The 16,619-nt window shown below is 47.7% G+C and overlaps 1 protein-coding gene across 3 annotated transcripts in view; it reads right to left on the bottom strand.

Moving 5' to 3' along the window:
• The window catches only part of elmod2 (ELMO/CED-12 domain containing 2), a 42,439-nt gene that overhangs the window by 5,976 nt on the left and 19,844 nt on the right, over nucleotides 1–16,619 (bottom strand). For all 3 annotated transcript variants that reach the window (XM_072495620.1, XM_072495621.1, XM_072495619.1), the window contains 4 exons: nucleotides 14,833–14,962; nucleotides 13,922–14,055; nucleotides 13,401–13,469; nucleotides 10,374–10,507 (listed from right to left, as the gene is read on the bottom strand). In XM_072495620.1, the coding sequence (XP_072351721.1) occupies nucleotides 10,374–10,507; nucleotides 13,401–13,469; nucleotides 13,922–14,055; nucleotides 14,833–14,962 (467 nt within the window). The remainder of the gene's footprint in view (nucleotides 1–10,373; nucleotides 10,508–13,400; nucleotides 13,470–13,921; nucleotides 14,056–14,832; nucleotides 14,963–16,619) is intronic.

The following is a 16,619-nucleotide window of genomic DNA, read 5'->3' as shown; positions in this document are numbered from 1 at the left end:
ATGGGTTTGAAAGTACGTTTGGACCCCAGTTAGACCAGGAAAACGGCCCCGATTGGCAGGAGTGAAATGAAACTGCCCACAGATACGTACATGGGACATGTACTCAAGAAAACCCCCAGAAAAGGATAGCACCCCAACCCCCGACTGAACAGGCAGAACACACCCCCATGAACCCTGTAACCACACACCGCAGCAGAAGGAAACGCAGATTTCCTATATACAACCCCGTTAACCGTGACCCAATTACTGGACGCGTGTGGAAAAATTACACCGTTCCTTCCCACATCAAACCCCCACTAGTTTTCCGCTAGAGTTAAACAGCAGGCTACCATGTACGGCCTGGACGAAAAGGAGCAAATGAAGCTCAGTTTTAAGCCTCGATCCTTCAGTTGTGGCAGCCCTTCCCGACCCACAGAATGTAGGAGGAGGCACACTCCAAGAGATGCACACAGCGATCCTTGATGCGATTGGCTTTAACAGAAGAGACCCCGTAGAAGGCCTAAACAAGTGTAGGCAAAAGAAACCAGAGCACCCCACAGCGTTTGCTGGACGCTTGTGGATACATTTCACAGCAGTATTCGGAGAGTTAGCCCGCTCCCATTTGTCCGCGGATAATATGGCCAAATGGACTTGAAACCTAGTCTGTCCTGCCTCTGTCGCATGAGAGAGAGCCTGCGCAAATTACGGCCCCTCAGATGAGGCCCACAACGAGAAATGGGTTTTGAAAAGATTGTCCCGCTCTTGGGAACGATCCGTCCAAGGCAAAACCACATTTGCAAAACCAGAGGAAGAGCAGGCAGACATGCATCCAGTTAGGACGCACCAGAACCCCGAATGGGTAAATGAGGGCAGGAACAGCCCACCGCAGCCTAAATCCCAGGAATGCTACAATTGTGGACAATAAGGACACTATGCACGAGAGTGCAACGCGCCCCAAAAGCAGCAGAGAAACCAACAGACAGGCACCCTAAATAAGAATAGGGCAAAGCCAATCCATAATGTTAGCGCCCGTTCAGAGAACGCAGACATGAACGGCACCGACTGACGGTGTTCGGGCTCCCCAACTTGGGTCTGCGACACCCTTTGGGACAAGTCCGGTAGACCGGTAGTAGCAGGCAAAGTCCAGTGACACCCCGTAGAATTTCTTTGGGATACAGGAGGGTCCCGCACCATGCTCAATTCCTCCACGATGTTTCAATGAGACACGTGGCCCACAACAGACACCATCACACTCAGCGGCTTTACAGGTCATTTACAACAAGGACACATCACAGCCCCTGTAGCGATACAAATAGGGAACATTACGACTAAACACCCCGTAGTTTTGGTCGATCTACCCCAGACAGCTGAACACATCCTCGGAATCGACTTTATGAGCTCCCACAATCTCTCATTTGATCCAGTAACTAAATATGTATGGAGAATGGCAAAGACAGCACGAGCCCCCGCCACGCTCACAGTTGGAGAGTATGCAAACAGAATCAGCGCAGTAGGAGACTTCTGGTTCGACCCCCGAGCCATTAGTCAGGACAAACAGGTTAGGGAAGTCCTACTGCAACACAAAGCAGCATTTGCACAGCGCAAGCACGACTGTGGCAAGATAGCTGGCTTAGTGAATATTTCAGGTCCTGACCCCAGACCCCAAAAGCAGTACGGTTTTCCCCAAGAAGCAGAGGGAGAAATCTCAAAAGTAATGCAGAGTTTGCTTGATCAAGGCGTACTCAGATCAGTAGCCTCCACAAATAACGCACCAATTTGGCCTGTCAGGAAACCCGATGGATCATGGCGACTGACCATTGATTACCGGGAACTGAACAAAGTAACCCCAGTAGCAGCCCCCACCGTAGCCACGAGTCCCGAGACCATGCTCAAACAGGGACTCCAGTCAAAATTGTTTTCGGTTTTGGACATTAGCCACTGCTTTTGGTCCATTCCACTGGATAAAGCGTGCCAATACAAATTCACCTTTACATTCCAGGGACAACAATACACGTGGACGTGCCTTTTACAAGGCTTCCACAACTCCCCCTCCATTTTCCACCGACAGCTGGCAAATGGACTAGCAAAATTTTCCTGACCCGATTGTCTGGTCCAGTATGTAGATGACTTGCTACTACAGACAGACACAAAGGGAGAGCACATTTTGCTTCTCGCCGAACTCCTAAAACAGATTGGATGTAAAGTCAACCCCAAGAAGGCCCAGATTTTGCAGCAAAAAGTGATTTACTTGGGTACAGTAATCACTCATGGTAAACGCGAGATCAAACAAAAGAGAATTGACTCGATCGTCAAATTGCCCCTTCCCCATAACGTGACAGCCCTCCAGTCATTTCTAGGACTGGTTGGCTACTACAGAAACCATATCGACGGTTTCGGCACAAAAGCAGCACCCCTATCCGACCTTCTCAAGAAACAGGCACCTTGGGAATGGCTTCCACAGCACACGGATGCCGTGGATGCTTTAAAGAGAGCCCTCAGCACAGGTCCGCATTACAGGTCCCAGATCCACTTTCCCCGTACACAATCGAAGTAGCAAGCACCGACTGAACCCTTTCGGACGTGCTCCTCCAGGAACGCCATGACCAATTAGGCCCTGTGGCATACGCCTCACGCGTGTTAGATCCTGTCGAGCAAGGACTTTCTGCCTGTGAAAGGCACCTGCTCGCAGTTTTTTGGGCAGTACAGTACTTCGCCTACATTAGTGGACTCAACCCCATCACCATTCTCACTGAACACACTCCCACATAGCTATTATTAGACAGTCGACTTATAGATGGCACAGTCAGCCAAATTCACGCAGCCCGTTGGACCCTTCTTTTACAGGGACGGGACATTACAGTTAAAAGAACCAAGACGCACACCTTCTTAGCTGACAATTTGCAATATGCAGGTACCCCACGAGTGTGAGATGATCACCACAAAACCATAATTCATGCCCATTTATACCCAAGTCAGCTCCCAGGAAAGCAGCTAATACATCCCAGAGACCCCCAGCCCACAGACACGTGCGCACCCCTGAAAATTTATGTGGATGGCTCCTCCACAGTTTTGAATGGAAAGAGAATCACCGGTTGCGGCATTTATGTAGAGGACGCACAGGGAGTATCCCTTGAAGAGATTTAATTAAAGTTGCCAGGACATTTCGGCTCGCAGGCAGCAGAACTGGGAGCCATAGCTTACATTGTTGATCACCCTGACTCGTTTCCGACCCCAGCAGACATATATTCGGACAGTTTATATGTCTGTAACAGTTTAACAGAATTCCTACCCTTGTGGGAAACTAGAGGATTCGTTTCCGCAGACGGAAAGCTCCTACCCTCAGTCCCATTACTCCGGCATATGCTAGAGACAGCTAAAGATAGGAAATATGGTATAATTAAGGTTCACAGTCATCACCGTTCTTCCCCCCCATGTAACGTTAAAGCAGACACCCTAGCGAAGGCAGGTTCCAGATATGGTTACCTTTGGACCCCCCCCCCCTAGCCCCGTACAATAAGTTTAAGAACGCAATAACCGCACATGACGGTGTGATTTTGAAAAGCGGCATTTATGTAGTTCCCAGCCAGGACAGGAACCAGATTATTTGCCGGTTCCATGACAATCATGGACACCAAGACATTGAATCCACCCTAACCCACCTCAGACCTCTCTGCTGGTGACCTGATTTAAAAGCCGATGTAACCCATTATGTTGAAAATTGCTTGATCTATGCCCAGAACAATCCGGACAGATGTGCAAGAAAGGCTCAGCGTAGTCACACCCGCCCTGTTGATGGCCCCCAGACGAATTTGCAGATAGATTACATCGGACCCCTACCCCACTGCAGAAATGATTTTAAGTACGTGTTGGTGGTCATCGACACCTTCACAAAATGGGTGGAAGCTTTTCCACCCAGAACGAATACGGCCAAAACAGCTAAAATCATAACACAGCACATCTTTACAAGATGGGGCCTACCACGCAGTATAGAATCCGATCAAGGCTCCCATTTTACAGGACGAGTAATGAAGAACGTCCTCACAATTTTTGGAATTAGGCAGAAGTTTCACATAGCATACCACCCCCAGTCAAGCGGCATCGTAGAGAGGATGAACAGGACTTTAAAAGCCACTCTCAGGAAAATGGTGCAACAGAACAACAGCACCTGGGATTCAGTTCTCCCATTTGCTTTAATGTTCTTACGAAACACGGTATCCACGTCCACAGGATACATTCCCACATCCTCATGGCCGGACACCCCATGAAAGGGACAGAGTATTTATGAGGACTGGATTTGGCCAGCCCCGCAGTCACCGCCCTCACGCATGAAAATGCGGTTACACAACTTATTGAGAATATAAAGGCAGCCCAGCTCGCAGCAGCTGTGAGACTTGGGACCAGGAGGAAACAAAGCAAAGTTTGTTTCGATAAAACGGTACACGCCACCGAGTTTGCAGTAGGGCAGCAAGTGATGCTTTCCCTATTCAACCCCAGTTCATTCCTTTCCCCCAAATTTTCCGGACTCCATTTCAGACAAAGTCAGCCCCTCGGTATACAAGATCACGGGCGAAATTCTCCCCCAACGGCGGGATGTCCGCCGACTGGCGCCAATCAGACGGGCATCGCGCCGGCCCAAAGGTGCGGTATGCTCCGCATCTTTGGCGGCCTAGCCCCAACATTGAGGGGCTAGGCCGACGCCGGAGGGATTTCCGCCCCGCCAGCTGGCGGAAATGGCGTTTGTTGCCCCGCCAGCTGGCGCGGAAATGCGGCGCATGCGCGGGAGCGTCAGCGGCCGCTGTCAGTTTCCCGGCGCATGCGCGGGAGTGTCAGCTGTCAGTTTCCCGGCGCATGCGCAGTGGGGAGAGTCTCTTCCGCCTCCGCCATGGTGGAGACCGTGGCGGAGGCGGAAGGGAAAGAGTGCCCCCACGGCACAGGCCCGCCCGTGGATCGGTGGGCCCCGATCGCGGGCCAGGCCACCGTGGGGGCACCCCCCGGGGTCAGATCGCCCCGTGCCCCCCCCCCCCAGGACCCCGGAGCCCGCCCACGCCGCCTGGTCCCGCCGGTAAATACCAGGTTTGATTTACGTCGGCGGGACAGGCAATTTATGGGCGGGACTTCGGCCCATCCGGGCCAGAGAATCCAGTGGGGGGTCCCGCCAACCGGCGCGGCCCGATTCCCGCCCCCGCCCAATCTCCGGTACCGGAGACTTCGGCGGGGGCGGGATTCACAGCGGCCAACGGCCATTCTCCGACCCGGCGGGGGGTCGGAGAATGACGCCCCACATATCCCAACGGCAAGTCTGCGTGGTTTCACATAAACCAGCTTAAGGCTTATGGCTCGCAGAACAACCATTCACACCACATCTCGCTCGCAGCAGCAGGCGAGCACGCCCCGCCCACAGATGATGCATTCCTACCCTCCCCCAGCCAGTCCAGCCCATCCTCAGACACATCTTCAACTCCACCCCAGAGGCACGACTCCACCTCTGCCTTCCTTCAACCAGCGGCAACAGTGATAGCGATAGCAATGACGACAGCCACAGCACATCACGTTATGATTACACCCCTGCACCAGGCCCCACTCCCAGCGAACCGAGCATGATTCCAGTGACCCCTTCGAAATCATGTACATCAAAGCCCCTGACCCAGACCCACCGCCCTGTGATTACGGATTAAAACCTAGTAGCTCCAACCTCGGCACACGATTCTGGCACCGAGACAATTCGTTCAGGCTCATCCGAATGATGAGATGGACCCCAATTCGCCCCAAGCAGCTTTAGCCAAACTACTCCAGTCAAGAGTATGGCAGCCGGGAGAAGATGATAACATTGAGTCTGACTCCCACCAAACGAATCCCTTTGCGACCCTGTTCGCTACTGAGCAATGAGGTGTCCACATGGTGGTAAAAAGGAACGGATGGAGAGATACGGTGTCCTTTCTGATGGAACCTGCACCATGTTTGTCGTATGTTTGTTCGTTTAACGTACATGTGAAATGTTGTTTGTGAATTGAAAAGTTTTCATGGCCCCACTCCACCACTCTTTTAACGCCCACTGGCAGTTAATGGAACAAGTTTGTCGACAGACAGACAACCGTTCAGAGGAACTAGTTTGTCAGCAGACAACCAATCATAACTACTGTCCTGATTTGAAGGTAATCACGAGGCAGCCCCCACGACGACCACATTCCTTCCCGTTCTTGCCGGTCGCTCAGGCAGTGGAGAAATGGCACTGGCCCCCGCCCTGCCCGAGGACCCCCCCCCCTCTGGTCAGCTACGCTCGGGTAGAGCACATACTGCACTGGTCACCGTCCTACCCGGGGATTCTACCCATTCTTACCCACCGCGGCCCATACGCACCCCATTTTGGCACTTTTAGTTCGAAACTTTGTTTGTTTCTGGCGACCCTTAGATTGCTTCCGTATGCTATTTACATCCTCAAACACTAGGATGGTAGATCGCACAGGCTGCGAGACGTCTCGCACTGTGTCAGTATTTTTCTCGGATGTCTTGTCCAAATATTCAGTTGAAAAAAAAATGAGGGAGTCACAGATGGTGACCAATTATAATGGGTAATTGACAACAAAGGACAGACAGACAGACATACGAGATCTAACAGATATTATGCTTGTGTCCACAGAACTCTGGAACCTCAGGAACCCCAGAGGAAGAAAAGAAGACCGATAAAAGGAAAGATGAAGACAACCTTCATGTTTTTCACCTGGATCTTAGCGGGATCCCTTCAGTTGCGCGCGGACGCTACCCCCCCGACCCCTTTCACACAGGCCGTGAATGATTCCCACCCCTGCCATATACTGTACCCAGAGATAGTTACCCCCGAGACAGTAACCGACACCCCGACCTGGTGTGACAAGTTTATCACCTGATGTTCACTATCTTACATCGTAGAAGCACTCTTAGTACTGGATATACTCTGCAGTGTCGTGCAGGCACTTAGACTCAGAAAATGGCGGAGGAGAGCCTCCCGCAACCACACTCCGGTATATACATTTAGATCCCCAATCTTTGGACTCCAACAAACCCCCCAACCCCTTTAAGTGAATTAAAGTGCATCTGTTTTTTTGTGTGTATTTTGTTCATTTAATAAAGGAATGTAAAACTCTGTGCTTGACTGCCAAGCCAGAGACTTGTGTTGCTGCTATTTGTACAGTTTAAAATGTTGTAGATTATTTTTGATTGTTTAAGTGAGGATAGTTTAAGGTTCCAGTTTTTTATTTTGTAATGCATGCCTGAATGTCATAGCGCCCTGTAGAGTTTTATAATGATGTATGTATATAAAATAACTTAGGTAAAGTTGCAATTCATAGGACAGAGCAGTGTAGAGCCTGTGAAGTGCTTATGGGTGCCCAGCTTGGTCAGAGAATGAAGACGACACGGTGATGTGATCCTTAACGTTTCGCGTTGAGGATCACAAGGAGGGAGTGTAGCCATCTGGGATAGCCACTTCCCGATTACAAAATGGACACTTTGCAAAGATTGCAGGGAAAATGGACAATGCTGAGAAAACAAGCAGGTTCAGAGCTTGTCTGTATATTGGAGTCGCAGCTCCCAGACAAGACCAAAACTGTAGGCACATTAGCATACTAATGGCCCATCTCCGGGAACAAAAGAGTAACTTTTGTGTAACCGATACTAAGACAGACACCCCGGCGCCAGAGGAGACCGAAACAAAGCAGGCCAATGGCCACCTAGGACACGCCCAGCCATCAGGGCACCCACCCCTTTACTGGATGAAATCAATAGGAATGATCAAGAAACGGCCCAATTGATTGGGGACAAGTTCAAGCCCCGCCCAAAAGAGCGCGAAGCCCCTTTGGGTATAAGGAGCCCCCAAGAGAGAATCGTTCTCTTGGACACGGCTCTCACTGAGGAGTGACCTGTCCGTCAGCTGCACCAGAAGCAAGTAAGTCCAAGGTCAACGCTCGCTACCAGACAGACAACCTTAGCTGTTCCCCTGTACCAGTTCGACCCCAGCAGCCTCAGAACCGAACAACGGCCATTGTTCCTCTGACTGAGTGGCCGCCCGCAGCTAAGTATAGGCTTTAGCAATAGCGATAGTTTAGTCTGTAGAGTTTCGTGCATGAGTATATTTAACTGTGTGTGTAAATAAATAAGCATCGACTTTGAACTAACTAACTGGTGTATCGAGTCTTTGATCAGTATTCGGTTTTGAACCTTGTGGCAGTATTGAAACATACCTGGCGACTCTAGAGCAAACGTAATTAGAATTAAGGAAGGCGACCATACTGACCGCCATATTCAGGGCCAACCAAAGAGAGCGACACTTTCTCTGTAGCATCTTAACACAGTTGAGCGACATGACATTTCAGAGGGTAGATCTAGGTCAGACAGGGTAAGGATGGAAGATTTTCTCCCGAAAGATCTTTTGTTACCTAGATGGTTTTTTTTAATGGCAATTTTGTAATTTCTTGATCATTCTTTACGAGGCTTGCATTGTATTTCAGGCTTATGTATTAATTAAACGGCTCGGAAGAGGTTTGAACTCACGATTCCGAAGCATTCGGGCCTTTGGATTACAAATCCAATAATGTTACCACTATGTTACTATTGCTCCAAGTTATTGCCATATTATAGATTCCAAAAATGATGGAACATCCATTTTTATGAACAAACTGTCTAAGTTAGTTAACTTGAAGTTGTTATGATGACAAAATGCATGTTCAGAATGAGACAATGCATTTTCTTATTCATTGCTGGGAAGGGATCTTCAGTTACATCTGGAAATATAGCCAATTAAAATTGCTGCATTTCACAAAGAAAATCAAAAGAATGAGCATAATCTAAAGACATAACTTTTTTAAAAAAATGCATGTTGGTTAATTTAAGCCCCAAGTTCACGGTTATTCCCAGGATTTCGGACTGCAATTTCCTATGCAGCAATTTACCAATCTCAGTGATATGATTTTATGAAAGTGATACAGATCAGGGTTTGAGCGAATTAACCTTTCTACTAATGGAGAAGTGTCAAAGTCTATCAGATGCGCAAATAATAATAATCTTTATTAGTGCCACAAGTAGGCTTAAATTAACCCTGCAATAGAGTTACGGCGAAAAGCCCCCAGTCGCCACACTGCAGCGCCTGTTCGGGTCCATGGAGGGAGAATTTAGATGTCCAATTCACCTAACAGCACGTCCTTGGACTGTGGGAGGAAACTGGAGCACCCGGAAGAAACCTACGCAGACACAGGGAGAACGTGCAGACTCCGCACAGACAGCGACCCAAGTCGGGAATCGAACCTGGGACCCTGGAGCTGTGAAGCAACAGTGCTAACCACTGTGCTACCATGCTGCCCCAATTACAAGGAATTTGGAAACAATAATATTCAGTTATTCATTTGCCACTATGGTGCGTAGTGAGGTTTCAAATGCATGATGCATTTGGCAAATGCATTGTGCTTCCATGAAAAGAATATGCTACAGACATTTACATTACTTTAAGGATAGGGAGCTGTTGCAAAAGTCAGTCATGATACATTACGATAGGAATAGACAGATGCTGCAACTGTCAGATACACTAATTTAAAAAAAGTATACATTTAGAGTACCCAATTAGTTTTTTTTCCAATTAAGGGGCAATTTAGCGTGGCCAATTCACCTACCCTGCACATCTTTGGGTTGTGGGGGTGAGACAAATGCAGACACAGGGAGAATGTGCAAACTCCACACGGACAGTGACCAGGGGCTGTGATTGAACCCGAGTCCTCGGCGCCGTGAGGCAGCAGTGCTAACCACTGCGCAACTGTGCTGCCTTATGAACTATTTAAAAAAAATTCTTCTTAGGCAGTCCCTTGGAGTCGAGGATGACATGCTTCCACACTAAAAATGAGTTCTCAGGTAACTGATTAGTCCAATGCAGACCAACAGTCCCGGTCGCAGGTGGGGCAGACAGTGGTTTGTGTAGTGGGTGAGTGAAATGCCCAGGTTGCCACATGTTCCTTTCACTTAGTTTCAGCTTGCTCAGCGATGAAACTCGAGATGTTCAGCTCTTTCCCGGATGCTTTTTTTCAGGTGGTCTTGGGCCAAGGATTCCTCGGTGTTGGTGGGGATGTTGATCTTTTTCAACGAGACTTTCAGGATGTCCTTGTAGCATTTCCTGTGCCCTCGTGAGCTTCCTTGCCATGCCGAAGTTCAGGATAGGGCCCTTGCTTCGGGAGTCTCATGTCAGGCATTATTATTTTATACAGCTGACTTAAATTTATAACAGGGAATAATTTAATTTGAAATAGTTCACACCAAATTGGAGATGTAAACATTGATACCTATGAAAACAATCATTGTAACTTTTCAGCAAACAAAATGTATTCTGCATTAAGGAGAAGCATTAGCGGTGGAAAGAAACATTTTAAAACACTTACAGTAAAACTGATGAAAATGATGCAACTGTGGAACTCCAGGAACCAGGTTGTAGAAATGGGACTTTAGTAAGCCACTCTTCATCAGACTGTAGGCCATTTCAGTGAGGTTTATTCCAACTATAGCATAGGAATATCTGGAATCAGGAACATAACGTAGCTTTAGCTGTCAAACTGTTACATATCAAGACTGTTCTTAAACTCACAAAATAAAAATAGTTTACATTTTTGAAACAAGTAGTTTATTGCAGACGCAACAACACAAATCACTTTCTGAGCAAAGTAAAAATTGAACAGGGCTATCATCCATCTAACGGTTAAGAGATTTCTGATGCTCTGTTGAAAGATCCTCAACTCTATTTCTCTCTACATAGGTGCTGCCAGAGCTGCTGAGCATTTTGTTATATTTTATGTGATAAAGAAGATTTTTAATCTTGGTTTTACTAGCATATTTCCTCCATATTGGAGACTTTGGGCACGATTCTCCCGTTTGCAGACCAAATGCTCTGGCCAGTGGGAAAACCGGAGTGTTTCCCACTGGTGCTGACAGTCCCTCCCAGTTGGATTCACCCATTTTTGTATTAAAGATCTGCATATAAGGGCAGCACGGTGACGCAGTGGATTAGCACTGCGGCCTCACGGCGCCGAGGTCCCAGGTTCGATCCGGCTCTGGGTCACTGTCCGTGTGGAGTTTGCACATTCTCCCTGTGTTTGCGTGGGTTTCGCCCCCACAACCCAGAAGATGTGCAGGGTAGGTGGATTGGCCACGCTAACATTGCCCCTTAATTGGAAAAAAATTAATTGGGTACTCTAAATTTATATTTTAAAAAAGATCTGCATATTGGGAAGCACACTAACCAGCCTGCCTTCACTGATCCCAATGTTCACAGACAGGCTTCCCTCTACCCACAAAGGAAATGGTGACCCCCCCACCCCCGCTGACATGGGGAGCACCACCAACCCCTCAACAGGCAGGCACGAGGGTACCCAACCCCCCATCTCAGCCCCCCCCTGGACCCTACTCCTTTGCAGTGCAAGCAGTCCACTGTCCCCTGGGACTGACACCCTGGCCTGCCAAGTTGGACCCCAAGAGGGTCAAGGAGGCAAGTCCAGTGCCCATGTGCCTACTGTTGCTGCCAGGGTGCAGAAGGAGGGTCTCCCAAGGATCCTAGGGGTTGGGTGGGCTTTGGCTACAAAAGAGGAACTGAAAGCACTTAGCTGCATTGATATTGCCTCCAGCTGTCAATCAGAACAATGATGTTTATAAACATTGCAGTTAGGAACAATGGGGGATACTTCAGATGCATTAAACTGTGAGGGGAAAGATTAATAAACAAAGCTCCTGTCTGCGGTGTAAAAACCATTAAACTGTCAATCAAAGGCTAGTCAAAGGTACTGGATTGTGAAATTGAATGAAAACAAACGTTTCCAACAGTTTTGAGATTTTGAAGGCGGCTCAGATGCTTGAAAAAGCAGTGTAATAGCCTGGGGCAGAGTGAGCAGCTGTGGAAAAAGGGAAAGTCTTTGAAGCTTCCTGGCTTGTATCAACAATGAACTGTTCACCTACTGTGCAGCTGTCAGGCAGAGCTGTTCAATAGCCCAGGTTGCACCTGCTGCACATACAGGCTATAAAAAGGAATTCCCCCTCGTGATCAGTCAGTCAGAGGACTTCAAAGGGGTCTTCTCACATCTGAGAAGAAAGCCGAATCCCTTCTGCTGAATGGAGTGCTGCTGTGATTTGGAAGCCTTCCAGGTATCTAGTGGCATGCAGATTAAATTGACCAGGCCACTTCAATGTTTTCACAATACACAGACAAGAATGAAGATTTTGATCAGAGAGCTGCCTGAAATCACGATTCCAAGAATGATTTTCAGGTTTCCCACCGCTAGAAGGGACAGTCATGCCATGGCACCCCTATCCCAGGGGACAGTCCAGAGGTCAACCTCTTGCCCCCAGCCCGAGCCCACCCAGCCCCCAGGACATTGGGGACCCTCCAGGCTGCAGAAGGGCACATGGGCATTGGGCTTAGCTCCTTGATCCCCTTGAGGTCCAACATGCCAGGTCCTCGTCGGTAAGGGGGGGTTCCAGCATCGCAGGAAGGCAATGAATCAGGCATCGGGGAGGCACGGGGGGGATCTGGCCCCGGTCGGGGGGGCTCCCATAGAGGCCTGGCCCGCGATCGGGGCCCACCGATCTGCTGGCGGGCCTGTGCCGTGGGGGCACTCTTTCCCTCCGCGCCGGCCTCTGTGAAACTCCGCGATGGCCGGTTAATGGCATGTAAAAAGGGGGTTTAGCATAATAATCGGGCCCCTGCCCATTTTGGAAAGGAAGCCCATTTTGGCCTGTGGGACAGGACTGGAGACCTAACCTGACGTGAATTCCTATTTTGGGCCGACACGCTATTCTCGGGCCAATCGCCAATCCCGACTTTAGTGGGCAGAGCCAGAGAAACTCAACCTTTATATCAAGTTTCCACTGTCATCCTGAGTGGCTCTGATTACATACATTGGTTGATAAAATAATCTATCCCTCCCCACTCGGTTCTCGTGAAAATAGTTGAATTATACTGCTTATTTGGTCTATTTAATTAAAACAATTAAATCACATTAACTAGAAATTCCAAATGCCAGACACAAAATGAATGATAAATTTATGGTAAGGATCCACACCCAATTTGATGCCCATCCAATCACGAGGCTAGAAGTTGTAATTGGAAGGTTTCATTCTTTAAAAAGTGTCCGTCGGGGCTTTCACTTAAAAATAAACTGAAAAGAATGATTTCATAAAATCAGAACTGTTTTTAAAAGCGAGATTATTAAAAATTTTGCTCACATCTTAGGAAAACTTTGTAGGAAATCAGTTTTCATTTTAGCTTACATTTAAACTGAGCTTCCTCACTACTTTGAAAGTGAGGTTTTAAACAGGTCTTAAAGTGCGATCATGGCCAAAAAGGCAACATATTTTTGTTAGCCTTCTCTTTGTAAAATGAATGAAGTGGTGTAGAAATAACTCAACATACTTTTGCTTACCCGATTTTGGGGTGATTTGAATGCGAAAGAGTCTGACGGGCCGCTGCTGTGTAGTGATCCCCAAAGAATCTAAAGATTTGAACGACAACAAATTAAACATTACACATGCCATTCAGAATCTCAGTTTAGCTTTTCTTCTTCCTTCTATGAAGCAAAACACCTTGGGCGGGATTCTCCGACCCCCCGCCGGGTCGGAGAATCAACCGGGGGGGGGGGGGGGGGGGGGGGGGGGGGGTGTGAATCCCGCCCCCTGCCGAATTCTCAGGTAGCGGGTTTTTGGCGGGGGGGGGAATGGTGCTGGTCGCCGGCCGTTGGCAGCGGCCCCCCTGGTGATTCTCCGCCGCACGATGGGCCGAGCGGCCGCCCATTTTCGGCCAGTCCCACCGGCGTAAATTACGCAAGGTCCTTACTGGCGGGACCTGGCTCTGCGGGCTACTTATTAAGGTGGAAGGGGCTACTTAAACAATGTGCTTAAAATATTTGGGGCTACTAATATACTCGACAAAGATACGAGGACTTACACGAGATTGTGTAATCCCAGCATTCCCATGCCTCTGAAGTCAGTTTTAGGATCATCACCTTGAAACCCAATGTCACCCCATTGTTTGGTGATTCTTGACTCCAGGTGTACATGAGGCATCAGCAAATCCCACAGCTAAAAGGCACAGAAGGAAAAGAAAATCAATGGCAAATGTGGAAATACACCAAACAAGGAAACGACAACTGAAAAAATTCTTAGCTGAAATTGTAATTACTAAAGGAAAAATGGAGGAGGTTCTAGAGCATAGCTTGTTTCAAAGCTTATTACAGATGGGTGAGAACATCCAAAGAGACATTCATTTGCTCAATCACACCAGGCCACAAGCAAGTTCTGTTCAACCCGTTAACATTTGATTCTTTTGCTTAAGAAGTTCTTTATGCTCACAAGGGGAGAAGAGATTGCAAAGAAACAAATGATACTCGCCTTTAAGCACACTCGTAAAATTAACGAGGCATGCTTCTCTTAGAACTCATTCCAAATGGGTACTTAACATCAGTGCACTGCCAGCCCAAAAAAACCCCGGAAAATGATTCCATCCTTTACTTTGCATCCAGTGGAATAATTTTTGGAGCAATGAGCAATATAGCCGTTGCATATAAAATGTCCTTCTCGGCAATTTCTTTCATTTCAGCAAAACCGGAGAGAAGTGGGTCGCTCACGATGACAGATTCCATAACTTCAGGATTTCTGCATTACCCTCACTTGCACTAAGCTGTGCTCAGACTCAGAGGAGTGATGACGACTAGCACTCAAAACCCCTGCAAATTTTGGGTTGTTATAAAAACAATGCAATTGATTTTGTCCTTTACCTTCTCAAAAGAAATCCACAAATATTGCAGACTTGCAAGGCAAGGTTGTCTGAGTAAATAGTGAGACTGAAGATAAACGCACCTTTATTAGCATATTTTCATGTTGCTGGTTTGAAGAGTCAAATGGCTGCTTCCGCAGGTTTTCTACATCGGCAAATAGTTTTTTAAAGCCAGAGATTTGAAGCAAGCAAGTCTGTAAATTTAACTTGAACCTGAGGAAAAGAATACATCCATAAAGGAATTTGTCAGCCTCTTTTAAATTATATTTTACATAAGATCTTGTGTCTCAGTGCTCCAAATAATTTTACAACTGGAGTTGAAGGAAATAAATCAGATACACTGGTCCTTTTCTAGCAGCTTGGAATTGGTGGGGTTTTCGACGGCAAGTTGTCTGCCTGATTGCAAATTCAGGGTTTAGCTCAAGATTAACAATGGAAAGTCTGAAGTGTCAATCACTGCGCCGCCACAGCGGTATACCCTCCCCCACATCACTCTCTCTTCCACAACCACCCAAATGAAGCAGTAATTAGCGAATTCTAATGATCTGGCAAAACTTTGCCCTTTTCTGCTCCGATTGCTTTTTTAGAAACTCCATGTAAAGAGTTGGTCAATGAGTTTTAAAACAGCAATTAAAAAAAATATATATTATTTCGCAGGATCTGGGTGTCGCTAGCTAGGCCAGCATTTATTGTACATCCCAAATTGATCTCAAGCTGGTGATGAACCGCCTTCTTGAAGCACTGCAGTCATGTGGCGTGGGTACACCCACAGTGCTAGTAGGGAAAGTGTACCAGGCTTTTGACCAAGGACAGTGAAGGAACGGAGATATAATTCCAAGTCAGGATTGTGTGCAACTTGGAGGGGAACTTGCAGGTTGGTGATGGGTGTTCCATTTCATCTCCTGCCTTTGTCCTTCCAGGTGGTGGAGGCCAGGGCTTTGGAAGGTGCTGTCGAATGAGCCTTGGTAGGTTGCTACAGTGGATTGGATTTTGTTTATTGCCACGTGTACTGAGGTACAGTGAAAAGTATTTTTCTGCGAGCTGCTCAAACAGATAATTTAGTACATGGCAAGAGAAAAAAAAAACATTATAGGGCAACACAAGGTGAACAATGTAAATACATAGACACCGGCATCGGGTGACGCGTACAGGAATGTAGTATTAATCAGGTCAGTCCACAAGAGGGTCATTTAGGAGTCTGGTAACAGCGGGGAAGAAGCTGTTTTTGAATCCGTGCGCCTTGCAGATGCTACGCACTGCTGTCACTGTGCGATGGTGGTGGAAGGAGCGAATGTTGAAGGTGGTGGATCGGGTGCCAATCAAGCAAATTGCTTTATCCTGGATGGTGTCAAGTTTTGCGTGTTGTTGGACCTGTACTCATTCAGGCAGGTGGAGAGTCGCCCATCACACTCCTCACTTGCACCTCGTCATGGACAGTCACTCTCACCTCTGGAGCTCAGCTCATTTCTCCATGTTTGGACCAAGGCTGTGATTGGTCAGCAGCTGAATTGCCCTGGCTGAACCCAAACTGAGCATCAGTAAATAAGTTATTTCTGAGTAAGTGATGTTTGATAGTACTGTTGACAACACCTTCTATCACTTTGTTGATGATCGTGAGTAGACTGATGTAAGTGAGAAATGGCTGGGACGGATTTGTTTTGCTTTTTATGTACAGGAAATACCTGGGCAATTTTCCACATTGTTGGGTAGATGTCAGTGTCGTCACTGTATTGGAACAACTTGGTTAAGGGCGCAGCTAGTTCTGGAACACAAGTCTTCAGTACCAGAATGTTGTCAGGCCCATAGCCATTGAATATCCAATGCCTTCAGCCGTTTCTTGATGTCACGTGGAGTGAATCGAACTGGCTGA

This window comes from Scyliorhinus torazame, chromosome 3 (assembly GCF_047496885.1).
Source record: "Scyliorhinus torazame isolate Kashiwa2021f chromosome 3, sScyTor2.1, whole genome shotgun sequence".
Taxonomy (NCBI): Eukaryota; Metazoa; Chordata; class Chondrichthyes; order Carcharhiniformes; family Scyliorhinidae; genus Scyliorhinus; species Scyliorhinus torazame.
Note: the sequence above shows the minus strand (reverse complement) of the source record. Positions and strands in the feature narration are given on the sequence as shown.